Source organism: Agelaius phoeniceus, chromosome 1, assembly GCF_051311805.1.
Source record: "Agelaius phoeniceus isolate bAgePho1 chromosome 1, bAgePho1.hap1, whole genome shotgun sequence".
In the NCBI taxonomy this organism is placed as follows: Eukaryota; Metazoa; Chordata; class Aves; order Passeriformes; family Icteridae; genus Agelaius; species Agelaius phoeniceus.
The window spans coordinates 156365287-156381298 of record NC_135265.1 but is presented as its reverse complement, the minus strand read 5'-3'; the positions used below and the strand labels follow the sequence as shown (position 1 = coordinate 156381298).

The 16012-nt window shown below is 56.7% G+C and overlaps 1 protein-coding gene and 1 long non-coding RNA gene across 24 annotated transcripts in view; one reads left to right on the top strand and one right to left on the bottom strand.

Moving 5' to 3' along the window:
- The first annotated feature begins 38 nt into the window (after positions 1 to 38).
- On the top strand, positions 39 to 1642 carry LOC129130628 (uncharacterized). The gene is made up of 2 exons (XR_008535549.2): positions 39 to 603; positions 1421 to 1642. It is a non-coding gene; the product is annotated as an uncharacterized LOC129130628 (long non-coding RNA).
- Positions 1643 to 1921: 279 nt separating this feature from the next.
- SCRIB (scribble planar cell polarity protein) overlaps positions 1922 to 16012 on the bottom strand; it is a 143763-nt gene continuing 129672 nt past the window's right edge. For 19 of the 23 annotated variants that reach the window (XM_077190247.1, XM_077190208.1, XM_077190182.1 and 16 more), the window contains 6 exons: positions 13119 to 13259; positions 11982 to 12121; positions 11309 to 11346; positions 9698 to 9772; positions 7389 to 7440; positions 1922 to 4059 (listed from right to left, as the gene is read on the bottom strand). In XM_077190247.1, the coding sequence (XP_077046362.1) occupies positions 3893 to 4059; positions 7389 to 7440; positions 9698 to 9772; positions 11309 to 11346; positions 11982 to 12121; positions 13119 to 13259 (613 nt within the window). In that variant the 3' untranslated portion in view covers positions 1922 to 3892. The remainder of the gene's footprint in view (positions 4060 to 7388; positions 7441 to 9697; positions 9773 to 11308; positions 11347 to 11981; positions 12122 to 13118; positions 13260 to 16012) is intronic. The other 4 variants (XM_077190274.1, XM_077190300.1, XM_077190219.1 and 1 more) reach the window with 3 other exon arrangements.

Here is a 16012-nt window from a genome sequence, read left to right as displayed (position 1 = left end):
GGCGTCACCGGGGAGCGTCAGCGCGCAGCGGCACGTGATGACGTCACCGGGCAGGGCCGCGCCCCCGCTGCGCCCGGCCCGGCCCGGCCCATCCCATCCCCGCCGGTACCGCCGCTGCTCCTGGTCCGGCCCATCCCCGCCGGTACCCCCGGTGCCTCTCTGCCCCCCGGGGAGCTGCGGCTCACGGGTGGTGCACACCGAGACGGGAGGCACCGGGACAGGAGGGCCCGAACCGGGAGCGGCCTTGCCCAGGGCCCGTAGGAGTGGAGCGAACGGTGGCGGCGGTGGGAGCTGTGCCATGGGACGGCCTGCCGGGCTCCGGGCTCTCTGGTCACTGCTGGTGGCTGAAAGTACAGAATCAACTAAAACTACACCTGGCATGACCAGAGCGGCACTGAGCGGAGCTCATCTCCTGCAGCTGCTGCTCTCCAGAAGCAGCTGCCGCTCTCCAGAAGCAGCTGCCGCTCTCCAGAAGCAGATGCCGCTCTCCAGAAGCAGCTGCTGCTCTCCAGAAGCAGCTGGTGGCCCCTGGGCAAGGCTGGAGATCAGCATTCCCCAGCCTCGGGCTGTCCCAGGTGTTCCGGGGGCCTGACTGACAAACAGGTGAGTTTGTTGTGGTTTGGAGCTTCCAGGACAGCCCCTCCTGTCTGCTCAGGGCAGTCCTTGAGCAGAATCCCAGAGTTATTCCAGCCTGTTCTGTATGGGGGAAGTGCACGAAGGACCAACAATGCCATCCCTCAGCTCACAGGCCAACGCCAGGCAGGACTGACTCCTGGGACCAGGACTGGCATTGGGCGGGATCAGAGGGGAGGGCAGGGCAGGTTCACAGCTGGAGCTGTGTCCAGATGTGACATTTCCCACCCTCATCTCCCAGGGCCTGGCTGTGAGTCACTGCTGTTGTCAAGGCTGCAAGAGTTCCTTGCAAACCCTGCAGCCCAGCCAGCTGGGCTCTGCTCTTTGCCTGGGCCACCTTGCAGATCATTCTCCCCATGTATTGAGCTGGGTTATTTGTATTCCTATTTACATAAATAATAGAATCATAGCATGGTTGGGCTTGGAGGGGGTCTTACAGACCATCTAGTTCCAACCCTACATTAATCATGCCTAAATAAATATCCCCAAATAAACAATCCCCACTGATGATGTTTCTGGGTTTACTTTTGTCTGAAGGGGTAACTACTTCCCATCACCTAATCAGGGTCCAGTTTTGGGGGACAAATGATACACACTAAGAGAGGAGCCTGGCAGTAAGCCTAGCCCAAGGGAGAGAGCAGATAAATTAACAAATAAATCAAACACAGCCCAGGACCCGAGCACAGAGCCTGTGTGAAATTGGCAACTGCAGCTCTGAGCCCTCACTGACCAAGGAGCAGGCAGTGCCATGGCCAAGGCCCCTTTTCCAGCTGTACCTGTCACACAGGTGGAACACTGAGGCTGAGCTCTGGCACCACCCTGGCTCTAGGAAAAGGAAATCCACAATTCACCTTCTTCTGAGACTGCTCCTCCTTCCCTGGGGTGGCACAGCATGGTGCCCATCCACTGAACCAGGCTCAGGAAAACCTGACTGAGCTACAGGAAATGGGGTTGGTTTTTACCAAACTATTTTTAAAAACTTTAATAATATAAACAAAAGAATGTTGGACCTTTCTGTTTTTTTTTTTTTTTTTAAACCTCGCCAAATAAGCCAAGAGACTGAAGATCTTGCTGGTGTCACTGTGTTTTATATTGTTTTTTTTTTTCCCATCTCTGAATATTGATATTCTCAGCTGGCAGTAACTGGGGTGTGCATCAGTTCCTGCTCCCAAAGGCAGGAACACCAGGAGCATCTTTGCTGGATTATGCAGGGAGTAACGACCACCAGCAGAGCCTTATACTGAAACTGCAGACTTGACACAGGGCAAACCACTGTGACTAAAGGCTCTAAAATGTAAAGTAAACTTTATTATCCTTGAACCACAAAATAGATTTCTTTGGTTGTACAAATTTCACTAGTTACAGTCTTGATGCGCTAATTTTCCCTCGGAGTCTCTTGGGAGAGAACGGGAGAGAATCCAGAGCCTGGCACCAGGTACCGCACAGGGAAAGGAGAGAAGAATCACAAGTTAGTCACCAAAACCCAGCCAGGATTGTTTCCAAAACTGCTCTTGTTAAAAAGCAAATGCTAAAATTAGATTTAAAAAGGAAAAGCTCAAATTGCTGATGATGGAGGCAGCTGCAGCTGCAGCATGAGATTATCAGAGTTCCCCTTCACAAGTCTGTAAAATCAAAACGTACAGAGTCAGTTAAAATGATCCGCTGGATTTTGGCATGAAAGGAGAGGCTCAACTAAAAAACTGCACCCAAAAAACTGCATCCAGCTCTTTCCTTCAGCAAATGTACAAGCAGATGTGCCTGTCAGTGCCCAGCCACTGTGAGGCTCAAGGTCCAACCCTGGTCTTACTGGGGAGTCAGAGAGCACCAATGGACAGGGAAGGGGATTGTGCCGAGCTGGGACCTTCCTCACGGTGAGAGGCAGTGATAAAAAGAAAAAGAAAAGGGTTGTTTCCCCTCACTAGTGGCAGCAGAGGCTGATGGCAGAGTTGGGAGCAGCAGCTGTGACCTCCACGTCTGCAGAGCTCACATGATTCAGAACCTGTGGAAACCAAGGCTCACACCCCCACTCATTTTCCTTTTTCCCTCTTGTGTGGGCAAACGTGCATTTTCCCTGTCCTCCATGGGAAGGGGCCTGAAGCCACTGAGCTGGCAAAGTGGAACTGTGTGGTTATTGCAAGGCACAGGCCAGCCCCATCCTGCTCCTGGTGCTCCCTGCCAGCCCACACCACAGCAGGCACCCCGTGACATCCCACCCCAGCCTACAGCCCGCACTGTGGGCACTGTGCACTCCCCATCTCCATGTGTAGGATCCTGTAACTCCCAACCTGACCCCAGCAACTCCACATTCTACCCATCCCCAGGTCCTGAACTCTACCCACTAAGGTACCTGCTGTCACACCTCCCACCTCTGCCCCCTGTCCTGCCCCACTGCTGCCACACATCCCTACACCCCTGCTCTGGCTGCCAGCCCCAGCCCATTCCTGCCCCAGTGCCCAGTTCAGCCCCAGTGCCACAGGAGAGGCTCCTCCACTCCTGTGCTCTGCAGTGGTGACAAAGGGGACGTGCCCATCCGAGGTGGGAGCTGTCCCAGGACAGCACAAAGCCCCAGCAGGAGCAGAGTCCCGCCAGGACAGAGGCAGGTGGCACAGAGCTGGCTCTGCTTTCCTTGAGCACAGAGTGCCAGTGGCAGAGGGAGGCACTTTGCTGGAATTCTGCTGGGTTTATCTCTTTTTTTTCCTTCTTTTTGCCTCCAAGCTTCCCGTTCCCAAACACTCCCAAAGGGAAGTGAGGTGACACAGTGCAGGAGCTGGGAGGAGATGCTTTTTGGCAAAAGACTGGAAATTAAATAGGAGTAAAGGCAGGCTGGACCTTCCTCCTGATTCCCACCAGAGCAGAAGCTCCTTTTAACCACTACAAAACCCAAGCTGAGGCAGTAACAGCTGGAGCCCAACACACTCTCACACTCCTACATTCTCCCTGTCCTACTCTTCCCCACACACAATATTTACAGGCTAAAAAGCTGCCCACTGTCCTGGCCACCCTTCCTCTCCATCTGCCAGCAGTCAGTCCAGTGTTGTCCCAGTTTTGGGATGTGCCCCAGTGCACTGTTGGGTGAGAGACGAGGGCGGCTCACAGCCCCAGAGGAGTCAGCTGGCCACAGAGCTCCCGGGGAGCTCAGTCCCATGCGGAATCTGCAGGCAGGGGGGCAGCCTGCTGCTGTCCCTGGAGCTCCCGAGGGGGCTGTGCCAGGCCAGTCCAGTGCCAGGCTGTGCCAGGCCAGTCCAGTGGCCAGGGTCACCTATGTGGGGACAGCGGTCTCCAGGCTGCGCCGGCTGTGCCGGAGCTTCCTCTTGCTGCTGTACAGGGCCATGTCCTCCAGGGCTGAGGGAGCTGCTGCCGATGGATCCCCCGCTCCCAGGGCCTCCTCCTCCTCCTCCTCCGGCTGCCCGTCCTGCTCCCGGGGAACTGCAATGACAAGAGGGGTTCGCATCTGAGGACAAAGCCCTGGGCTAAGTCAGGGAAATCCTGAGAGGAAATCCTTCCCTGTGAGGTGCTGAGGCAAAGGCTGCCAGGGGAGCTGTGGCTCACAGCAACCCAGTCTGATGGAAGGGGTCCCTGCTCAGGGCAGGCGTGGGACTGGGAGGTCTGAAAAGCCCCTTCCCAGCCAAACCATGCTGTGATTCTGGCAGCACACAGCTGGCACAGCTGGCACAGTTAATGCAGATGTCAAGGCTATCATAGGATGACAGAATGGTTTGTGCAGGAAAGAACCTTAAAGCTCATCCCATTCCACCCCTGCCACAGGCAGGGACACCTTCCACTGTCCCAGGCTGCCCCAAGCCCTGTCCAGCCTGGCCTGGAACACTTTCAGGAGTGTTCCAGGGTATTCCCAGGTGCTGGATTTGGGACAGCACTGGCCTCAGTCACTCACAGTAACTCCCTGGTGACCCACAGCTCATGTAGGAGCACTGTGGGGGCTGGGGAGGAAGAGCCATGGGTGAGAAGACACCTGCCTGCAACAGCCCTGGTTCCCTGAATGTGACTGAAGTGCCAAGCTGCATGGAACACTGAGTGTCCTGAAATGTCCTGAGTGTCCTTGTGCTCTCCAGAGCAGGGATCCACCCCAGTCCAGGTCTGCAGGGCTGAGAGGCCCCTCTGCCACAGAGCAGGAGGAGAGCCTGGGTCACAGACTGGCCCAGCTGGCCAGGAGGGCTTTAAACTCAGGGGCACCACATGCATGGTGGGGCAGCTGCTGTGCCTCAGGTGTTGGAATGGGAGGATCCAGACCCTTAGGGAAGGACAGGGACAGTGAGGTGAGGGTCACCCCTTATGTCATGCCCAGCTGGACGCAGGGGCTGCTCTGACCACAGCTCTCAGGTCAGGACTGCAGAGACAGGTGACACTCCTGACCAGGGACAGCTGACATCCTGAGGATGAAAGCACAGGCATTGCCACTGGGATGAATCCAGAGATTCCAGTTTTGTGTTGGCATTTTGATGAGAAAGAACCTGTGAAATGCAAGTCTGGAGAAAAACAGGATGGATGCAAGTCTGTCACCACCATATTTTCTGAAAAATCCTCTTTGCCCAGGATTCTTCTCCTGGGAAGCTGAGAAGCCTCAGAGAAAAATGAAAACAATAATTATCTGATTGCTTCTCCTGTGTTTTGCTGCTTTGGAATGTGTTTGGAGATTGTTCATTTAACAGATGGTTGTTTCATTGGTTTCATGTGAATTGATGAACAGCAGCTGTGTTGAGGCTCTGGAGAGAGTCACAAGTTTTTCATTAGTATCTTTTAGCCTTCTGTAAGTATCCTTTCTCTATTCTTTAGTATAGTTTTAGTATAGTATTCTTTAATATCATAGAGATAATAAAATAATAAATTAGCCTTCTAAGAACATGGAGTCAGATTCATTCCTTCCTGCCACAGGGGACCCCAGAAAATACCACACAAGTCCTTGGAGTAGTGATGTGGCTAAAAAGGCTGGACAGGGATAAATTAAAGCCATGGGAGGACAGAGAGATTTAAATTAAAGCCACACGAGGGCAGAGAGTGTCAGAGCTGCAGAGTTCATTGGCCAGCAGCAATTAGGGCAGGTGCAGGATGCACCTGTGGCAGCTGCTGCCCACAGCAGACAGCCCAGGTGGGCAAGGAGCCCAGGGAAAAAGCAGCTCCTCACATCCCACAGGCAGCTTTCCAGCAGCAGGAGCAGCACACAGGCATCAGGGGAGGTTCTGCAACCTCAGGGCTACAGGACTGGGAAGCAAAAGTCCCAGGTGATCTGGAGAAGTCATGCCACAGCAAAGGGAACACTGCTTGGTTCCACCCTGAAAATGCTGCTCTGCAGTTCAGTAACTCCACAGCCTCATGGAAACCTTGCAATAAAGGTTTTTAAATCCCTTTAAGAGATGATGACCATGAAGTCAGACCAGAGAATGGGGGGACCTGTTTCTGCATGGGCAAGAGGACAGGGGTGTGCTGGGAGGAGTGAGATGCCAACACCTTCCTGCAGTGGGATTTCCTCAGAGTTCCTGATGTAGTGGCTTGCTAGCACAAGGTTTCAGAATTGCTGTGAGTCAAAAAGCCATAATTCCATGATCCAGGACCATTCTGATTATGCTGGCTGGAATGCTGCACTGCCTGGGAGAGAGAGAGGGGATGGGGGGCTCTGAAAAAGCCAGGATGGGGGGCTCTGACTGGCATCCCCACCTCCATCCTTTCCAGATCACTGGGGAAAACCTGCTGGTTTGTGTGCCTCACACACATCACAGGTGATTTCAGCATCACTTCAGGACTCAGGGCTGGGTCTCTCATGAGCACCACATTTTCTTTCTGGCTTTCATCCCATTTGAGGGCCAGCAGAGCAGGGACAGGCAGCAGTGAGCTCTGGGTGCCCTGAGCAGCAGCTGCTATTCCCCAGCCCTTCCCTGAGCTCTCATCCCTGCACTGCCTGAACCAACGCCCTCAAGAGAATAACCCAGAGCTTAGAGGATGACTCTGAGGGATGAAGAACAGATCCTGTTCTCAGGAAAGTAAGTTTGTGTTGAGCTCTGCAGCAGAACCTCCTTCAGGAAACAGCTCAGCCATGGGTCAGCTGTCTGGGATGCAGCCTGGACTCAGAGGAATTGGTCAAGATAAAAGGAACTGTTTGGTTGTTTTTTAAATAAAGGGGTGAAACATGCAAAAAGGGTAAAGCAAACCAGCACCAGCTGTTAGAGGCTACACAGCAGGCAGGCTCTGCCCAGCTCCTGGGAGCAGCTGGGTGAGGCTCAGGTGTGTGTTACAGGTGGGACAAGCAGACACAGCCCAGCTGGACAGCCCAGAGCTCCAGGTGCACACCTGTAACTCCTCCTGACTGAGGTGGCCATGGCCCACAGGTGCACCTCGGATGAATTCACCTGCACCATTCCCTGTTCCAGCAGAAGGGGCACCAGGCAGCCCCTGCATGAGGGACATCGTGCACCTGCAGCAGGTGACAGAGCCCAAAACCTCCCTGCCACATCCTCCTGCCACTCTGCTCCAGGACACAAACTGGAGAAAACCAGGCATGCTTGTAACACAGCACACTGGGAAATCAGTCATCACTGAAAACGATGCAAATGTGCAAATGTCCTACCCAAAATGAAGGTGGCGAGCGCGGAGTTGTCATTCTAGAATGGACAGAACACGGCATTGCTTCAAGCAGCAGAAGGTGAGGGGCTCAGGGGGGTCCCACAAGGCAGGGGAACCCTCCAGACCCAGAGCAAGGACAGTCAGGACTGCCTGGGCTGGGCCTGGGGCTGGGCTGGGCTTACCTGAGTTACTGCGCTCATCCACGTGTCTGAGGTCATCAGCTGCATCAGGGGACTGCAAGAGAAATGGGATCAGTGACACCTGGAACAGCTGGAACAGCTGGAACCCTCTGAGGGGACACTGACACTGCGGGGACACTGACAGAGAGGGGACATGGCCACAGAGGGGACACTGACAGAGAGGGGACACTGACAGAGAGGGGACACTGACACAGAGGGGACACTGACAGAGAGGAGACACTGACAGGGGACACTGACACAGAGGGGACACTGAAAGAGAGGGGACAGTGACACAGAGGGGACACTGACAGAGAGGGGACATGGCCACAGAGGGGACACTGACACAGTGGGGACACTGACAGAGAGGGGACACTGACAGAGAGGGGACAGTGACAATGAGGGGACACTGACACAGAGGGGACACTGACACTGACGGGACATTGACACTGAGGGGACAGTGACACAGAGGGAACACTGACACAGAGGGGACACTGCCCATTGCTGACACTGACAGAGAGGGGACAGTGACAATGAGGGGACAGTGACAATGAGGGGACAGTGACACAGAGGGGACACTGCCCATTGCTGACACTGACAGAGAGGGGACAGTGACAATGAGGGGACAGTGACACAGAGGGGACACTGACACAGGGACTCCAGCTGGAATCCCCCGTGCCTGGCTCAGGCACCCTCGGCCAAGCCCCAAACTTTGTGTGTGCAGGAAGGAGAGGAAGAAACACAAAAGGCACAAAGAGTAGAGAGGGAAGAAAAAGGCAGTGAGCTGATAGAGGGGAGGTTTGTGTTGGAGATGAGTCAGAAATCCTTGCCCATGGTGGGCAGCCCTGGCACAGATGCCCCTGGATCCCTGGCAGTGGCCGAGGATCCCAGGCTGGATGGGGCTGGCAGCACCATGAGGGGCAGGGGAAGGTGTCCCTGCCATGGCAGGGCTGGGGTGGGATGGGATTTAAGGTCCCTTCCCACCCAAACCATCCCAGGATTCTGTGAACTATTGCACCCACAGACACTGCCTGAGGATTGGGAGGCACCTCCTCAGCTGCAGCAGAGCCAGTGCTGTCCCTGGGGAATTGGGGTGGTCTGGAGCCACCACAGGGCTCAAGCAGCCAGTCCCCAACTCGCCTGGGACAGAACTGGGGAGGGCACACCCCAAAGGGAAATGAGGAATGGTTCCAGGAGCAGAGCAACACCATGAGGGACAGGCAGCAGTGAAGAACAGATACCAAATAAAGCAGGAGTGCCTGAGAATCCTCACACTGCACTCTGCCACAGCCAGCCTGTCTGCAGTGACACCTTTGTGTGTCCCCTTTGTGTCTGCAGTGACACCTTTGTGTCTGCAGTGACACCTTTGTGTCTGCAGTGACACCTTTGTGTGTCCCCTCTGTGTCTGCAGTGACACCTTTGTGTCCCCACAGTGAACTGAGGCTCAGTGTGGCAGTGCTTGCTGGCTGCCCACACCCTGAATCTGCTTCACGGTCTGCACACAGAACTAAAAAACCCACCCCAAACCCTCCAGACACTAAAAACCCACCCCAAACCCTTCAAACACTAAAAAACTCACCCAAAACCCTTCAGACACTAAAAACCCACCTAAACCCCTTCAGACACTAAAAACCCACCCCAAACCCTTCAGACACTAAAAGCCCACCTAAACCCCTTCAGACACAGGGAATCTGCCCAATCCAGCTCTCACAAATGCCACCAGGGACTGACTGAGCCAGGCAGTCCCAGCTCCCAGCCCTACAAGGTTGGTTCCAGTGGCTCCCAGAGCAGGGGCCAGGGGTCAGAGTCACCTCCAGAGCTGGCAGCCCATGACAAAGGAGCTCAAACCAGCCCATCTGAGGAAGGAGAAGCACCTCACCATGGCTTCCACTCTCAGAACCAGGTGCTGGCTCCACAGCTCACTGCCAGCAGGATTACAGCCTGAGAAGAGGCACCCAGGGCTCCTGAGCAGTACACAGGCACAGCCCCAATCTGGCATTTGCTAGCCATCATTTCTGTCACTTTTCTTCCCTTTTAGTTCTCATCTTTCACCTAAAACTATTTCAGGAGCCATTCTGGTGAAGATGCAGATGTTTTCTATCTGCAAAGCTTTTGTCATTCATTTTAAAACCATCTGGACCAACCTTTTCCTAACTCCTCTTGGCTGGAGGCTCCAGCAAGCCCTCAGTTTCCAGCAGGACTGGTGTCTCTGCCCCAAGGCCTCTGCAGAGGGCTCCCCCAAACCCCTCAGGCTCAGCTCCTGCACCAAACCAAGGTCTGAGCTGTGCAGAGGTGGCTCAGCATGCAGTTTATACCTGGATTTCGTAAACAGGTTTGGAGGAAGGAATAGCAGCAAATTCCCGGTAGTCAAACTTCTTTTCAGACATTGACTAGAAGGGACAGCAGAGGGGAAGAAACAGAGAAGAGCGAGTGAGGGAGAGGAAGGGCTGGAGAGGCAGCAGCAAGCTGAGCAAGGCAAGCAGAGACCCCAGCAGAAGCAGAGGGAGAGGCAAGAGAGCCTGGACAGGGGATGTGGGACAGAGCATGGGATATGGGACAGCCCTGGGACACCCTGGGACAGAGCCTGGGACAGAGCCTGGGATGTGGGACAGAGCCTGGGACACAGCCTGGGACAGAGCCTGGGACAGAGCCTGGGACAGAGCCTGGGATATGGGACAGAACCTGGGACACAGCCTGGGACAGAGCCTGGGACAGAGCCTGGGACACAGCCTGGGACAGAGCACGGGACAGAGCCTGGGACAGAGCCTGGGATGTGGGACAGCCCTGGGACACAGCCTGGGACAGAGCCTGGGACACAGCCTGGGACGTGGGACAGCCCTGGGACAGAGCCTGGGATGTGGGGCACTCCTGGGACACTGCCCTGGGCTGTGGGGCACCCCTGGGACACTGCCCTGGGCTGTGGGGCACTCCTGGGACACTGCCCTGGAGCTCTCCTGGTGGCAGGAGGGGTTTGACCACACAGGAAGCATCCCCTGCTCCAGTGAAATGTTAATGCACACCAGGGCAGGTGGGAAAGCTGGTTCTGGGGGAAGTTCATGGCAACATTTCTGACGGCCAGGGCAGAGTCAGAATCTCAGCCCAGGGCTGGGTTTTGGGGTGACCTGGCAGGACAAGGCTCCCCCTCTGCTGCTGCTCCCCCTGCTCTGTCCCACCAGTTCTTACAGGGCTGTGCAACACTGGCCTTTTGCTCAGGGCTAGCAAAGGGAAAACGCTGATTGCAGCTGCAGGTCTGCCCTGTGCTCTTGAGGAAACACAGGGCCAAAATCCCCCAGGGGAAGTGAAAGGATTTCTGAACCTGGGGAAAGGCCTTCTGAGCATGGAGAAAGGCTCTCTGAACCAGGGAAAGGCTCTCTGAACCAGGGAAAGGCTTTCTGGACCTGGTGGAAATCTTTCTGAAGCAGGAGGTGAAGCAGCACGGATGGATGGCACCATAGAACAGGGCACAGAGAGCAGATGTCCCCTGGCAGCTGCAGTAAAGGGGGTTCCTCTGGCCAGGAGTTTGGCCAAGCTCCATCCACAGACCCCCCTCCCTTCCCTGCACCATGCAGCAAGGACTGAGAGGGAGCCACAGCTCTCAGCAGAGCTGAGCAGCCAGGGAGTGCCAGGGTTTGGGAAAGGTGACAAAGGAATGGCAGGGTTTGGGAAAGGTGACAAAAGCAAGGAGAACACCACACCAGGGAATGCCAGGGTTTGGGAAAGGTGACAAAAGCAGGCAGGAAACACCATACCAGCCTGAGCAACCAGGGAGTGCCAGGGTTTGGGAAAGGTGACAAAGGAATGGCAGGGTTTGGGAAAGGTGACAAAAGCAAGGAGAACACCGTACCAGGGAATGCCAGGGTTGGGGAAAGGTGACAAAGGAATGGCAGGGTTGGGGAAAGGTGACAAAAGCAAGGAGAACACCGTACCAGCCTTCCTGGGGAGGTGACGTTCCTGGGGCTGCAGTCTGCAGGAGGGGACAGAAAGGCACAGTGAGTGACAGCCTGGCTGGTGACAGCCACCCCTGGCAGCCCCTGCAGCAGCCTCAGAGGGGTGGCACCACGCTGAGGGTGTCACTGTCCCCTGCCCTCCCAACCAACACCTCCCCACTGCTGTTCCAGGAGATCGGGATTCCTGAAAAAAGGAATCCTGAATTCCAGCCAGGAAGAAGGAAGGAATTGCCCCCCAGAAGGAGGGAATTGCTCCCAGAGGCAGGGAATTGCTCCCAGAGGCAGGAAATTGCCCCCAAGAAGGAGGGAATTGCTCCCAGAGGCAGGGAATTGCTCCCAGAGGCAGGGAATTGCCCCCAAGAAGGAGGGAATTGCTCCCAGAGGCAGGGAATTGCTCCCAGAGGCAGGGAATTGCCCCAGAAGGAGGGAATTGCTCCCAGAAGCTGGGAATTGCTCCCAGAAGCAGGGAATTGCCCCCCCAGAAGGAGGGAATTGCCCCCAGAAGCAGGGAATTGCCCCAGAGCAGGGAATTGCTCCCAGAAGCAGGGAATTGCCCCCAGAGCAGGGAATTTCCCCAGAAGCAGGGAATTGCTCCCAGAAGCAGGGAATTGGCCCCAGAGCAGGGAATTGCCCCCCTCCCCCTGTTCTGTACCCTCCAGAGGCGTGGGTGACGGGGTGGGCGCCGGGGACGGGGACTCTGCCAGCTGCTCCAGGGTGCTGCGCTTCTTCCCCTCCTTGGACTTGGCAATGACCATCTGGGCCTTGAGGGCATCCTGCTCCAGGGACTTCATCCTGCCAGGAACGGGGTGAGGGTGGGGAGAGGAGCCATCAGTGCTGCCAGAGCCCGCCGGGGTCCCCAGGGGGACAGCTGGGCTGGCGGCCACCCCAAACACGCACCTGGGAGCCCCTGTGCCAAACACACAGAGCCTGAGGCTATGGACCAGCAGCACTCTGTGGGCAGCCCCAGAGTGCCCCACAGCAGGACAGTGACCTGAGCTGGGGACAGTGACCTGAGCTGGGGACAGTGACCTGAGCTGGGGACAGAACTGCCAGGGTCACACAGGCAGGATCAGTGCTGGGGGCTTCACCCTCCCTGCCCTGTGCTCAGGGGGCTGCACCTGAACCCTCCTCAGCCAGCAGAGATCAGTGCTGGGGGCTTCACCCTCCCTTGTTCTGAACCTGAACCCTCCTCAGCCAGCAGAGATCAGTGCTGGGGGCTTCACCCTCCCTTGTTCTGCACCTGAACCCTCCTCAGCCAGCAGCGATCAGTGCTGGGGGCTTCACCCTCCCTTGTTCTGCACTTGAACACTCCTCAGCCAGCACAGATCAGTGCTGGGGGCTCCACTCTGCCCTGTGCTGCACCTGAACCCTCCTCAGCCAGCAGAGATCAGTGCTGGGGGCTTCACCCTCCCTTGTTCTGAACCTGAACCCTCCTCAGCCCGCAGAGATCATGGATGGCCAGGCTGGACGGGGCCCTGAGCACCCTGCTCTGGTGGAACTGGCAGGGAGTGGAACTGGGTGATCTCTAAGGTTCCTTCCAACCCCTCTGGGACTCTGTGACACAGCTGTGGAACATCAGAGGTGTCTGTTCCTTCCTTCCTTCCTTCCTTCACACAGCTGTGGAACATCAGAGGTGTCTGTTCCTTCCTCCCCATCAGACAGGCAGCCCCAGCACCCCCTCTGCTCTCTGGGGTCACACCAGGGCCCAGCCTGGTCCTGCCCCAGGAGCCCCCAGAGGGGCACAGGGGACACGGACAGGAGCATGCAGCTGTGGGAGGGCAGTGCACACCTGGATTGGCCTCCTCCTGCCCCAGGGGTGGCTCTCGAGGGATGGCTCTGCCCTGGGGCAGCAGCTCTCTGCCTGGACTGGTACAGCCTCCTGGCCAGGTCCTGCTCGTACTGCTTAACACTGTCTTCAAGGGCTGAGCATCTGAGGAGCAGCAGCAGGAACAGGAGGGACAGGAGGAACAGGAGGAGGGAGAGGAAGAGATGGTGGTGATGAACATTGCAGCAGACAAGAACAGGAAAAGAAAGAAACAGATACAGGAATGTACCCTGGGCAGGGGAAACTCGGGTCTGACACGGGGCAGCCTGGGCTGGTCCCACACCTGATCCCACCCAACCCTGGCCACTGCTGGGGCAGCCTGGGATGGTGCTCAGGAACAGCAGCCTCCACCAGTGCCCACATCCAGGGGACCAGGACCACATCCAGGGGACACCCTCCCAGTGCTGGGAGGGACCAGGAACAGCTCCAGCCCCATAGGAGGGACCAGGAGCAGCTCCAGCCCCATGGAGGGACCAGGAACAGCTCCAGCCCCATGGAGGGACCAGGAACAGCTCCAGCCCCATGGAAGGACCAGGAGCAGCTCCAGCCCCATGGAAGGACCAGGAGCAGCTCCAGCCCCATGGGAAGGGCTGTGGGGTGGTTAGGGGTGAGTGTGGGTCAGGCTGAGGGCTGTGGGCACACCTGGGACAGCTACACTGACCAGGAACAGCTCCAGCCCCATGGAGGGACCAGGAGCAGCTCCAGCCCCACGGGAAGGCTGTGGGGTGGTCAGAGGGTGTGGGTCAGGCTGAGGGCACCCCTGGGCCAGCCCCTCAGCTACACTGACCATGTAGTCCCTGCACTCCTCATGGGAAAGGGGAACACAATGCCAAGCACAGGACACACCAGGGACACTGAGGGTGAGTGTGTCCCTAAGCCAAATGTGCCAAAATGCTCGTGGGCCCGGCTGGGCACCTGCCCCAGGGTGAGCACCAGAGCCTCTGAACCTCCCTGTTCCCACAGGACACGGGCCTGGAGGGACAGGACACAGGGAATGGCTTCCCACTGCCAGAGGCAGGGGTAGATGGGATATCCAGGAAAAATCCTTCCCTGTGAGGGTGGTGACAGTGCCCAGAGCAGCTGGGGCTGCCCCTGGATCCCTGGCAGGGCCCAAGGCCAGGCTGGACAGGCCTGGGATCCACCTGGGATGGAGGGAGGTGTCCCTGCCATGGCAGGGGTGGAACCAGACAAACCCTAAGGTCCCTTCCACCCCAAACTGTTCCATGATCCCATGACCCGTGGGCAAGGTGGGTCTGTGTGTGTCTGCACAGAGCACAGGGGTGCTGGGGAAGGGGCATCACTCATCCTGGCAGGGCACTGATGGCACAGGGAGAGCAAGGAGAGCCCAAGGAGGGCAAACTGAGGGTCACGAGTGACAGCACAGAGCAGAGAACTGGAAACAAGCAGAAGACAGGAGATCAGAGAGGGAGGAACAAACCCAGTGGGGTGGTGGGGCTGAGCCCTGCGAGTGGGGCAGGGCAGAACCTCCCCTGCAGACAGGACCTGACCACATCCCTGTGCCCATTCCAGAGCTGGAAAAGGGGCCCTGACAGCACTGGAACCTCCTGGAACAGTCCCTCCCTGTCCCACAGAAAGGGACAAGGGGGAAGGAATGGCTTCCCTCTGCCAGAGGGCAGGGCTAGAGGGGGGGAGCTTGGAAAATCCTTTCCTGGGAGCCCTGGCACAGGGTGCCCAGAGCAGCTGTGGCTGCCCCTGGATCCCTGGCAGTGCCCAAGGCCAGGCTGGGCAGGGCTGGGAGCAGCCTGGGACAATGGGAGGTGTCCCTGCCATGGCAGGGGTGGGAGGGATGGCACTGATGCTCTCCCCTGAACCACCCAGGGATTCTGTGAAAACCAATCTCAGAGAAAACTGCTCAAAGCCCCAGAACATCAGTCCAGCTCTCACTGAGGATCTGCTTTGCACTTCTGCACTCTCAGAGCCTCCTTGGGAGCAACAGCCCCATGATCACCCACGCACCAACACTGGAACTGCCCCCAGTGATCCCTCCAGGCCTCATCCAAACCCCAAAAGAGAGCTCAGACTGTCCTTTGAATGTCTCCTACAGGAATATCAGGAGAAGAAAAACCATCAATAGGAGCAGCCTGAGTGATTTTTGGAAGGAATTCTATGATGCAGTAAACATCTGGACTAGCTTCAAGTCTTAAGTTCTGAATTAGGAAGTTCTCTTTCTTCCAGAACAACTTTTAGTCACTCTTTCATGGCTGATGGAACAGCTCATGTGGGTAAGAATGGGAATGGCCAGATCCTGCCATTCTTGGCTGCAGCAGGATGTCCAGCCCAGCAACACTGGAAATGTGAAATTCCACTTTTCCTTTCGGACCTTGTGTGACCCTGCAGCCTCAGTGACACCGTTCCAAAAGGGTCACAAACAAGGTGGGAATGGTGTGTGAGGGCAGCACTCAGCTGGGCTTGTGTCCATGGGGAGCTCCCTGTGTGCAGGGCTGGGCAGGCACTGGGGCACCCTGGAGCCCTGTGCTGACACAAGGGACAGCTCAGCCAGGGCTTGATCCTGCACAGCCTCCCTCAACATCTGCCCTTGAAAGGATCCCCCATTGCCTGGTTTCACTCCCTTTGGGTGCCAGATGTGCAGGAGCTGCCCTGCCCTGTGAAAGGATTCCCCACTCCCTGGTTTTACTCCTTTAGCCCCCAGACATGCAGGAGCTGCCCTGCTGTGTGAAAGGATCCCCATTCCCTGGTTTCACTCCTTTAGGAGCAGCCCTGTAACAGCATCCCCCACTCGCCGGTTTCACTCCTTTAGGAGCTGCCCTGCTGTGTGAAAGGATCCCCATTCCCTGGTTTCACTCCTTTGGGAGCTGCCCTGCCCTGTGAAAGGATCC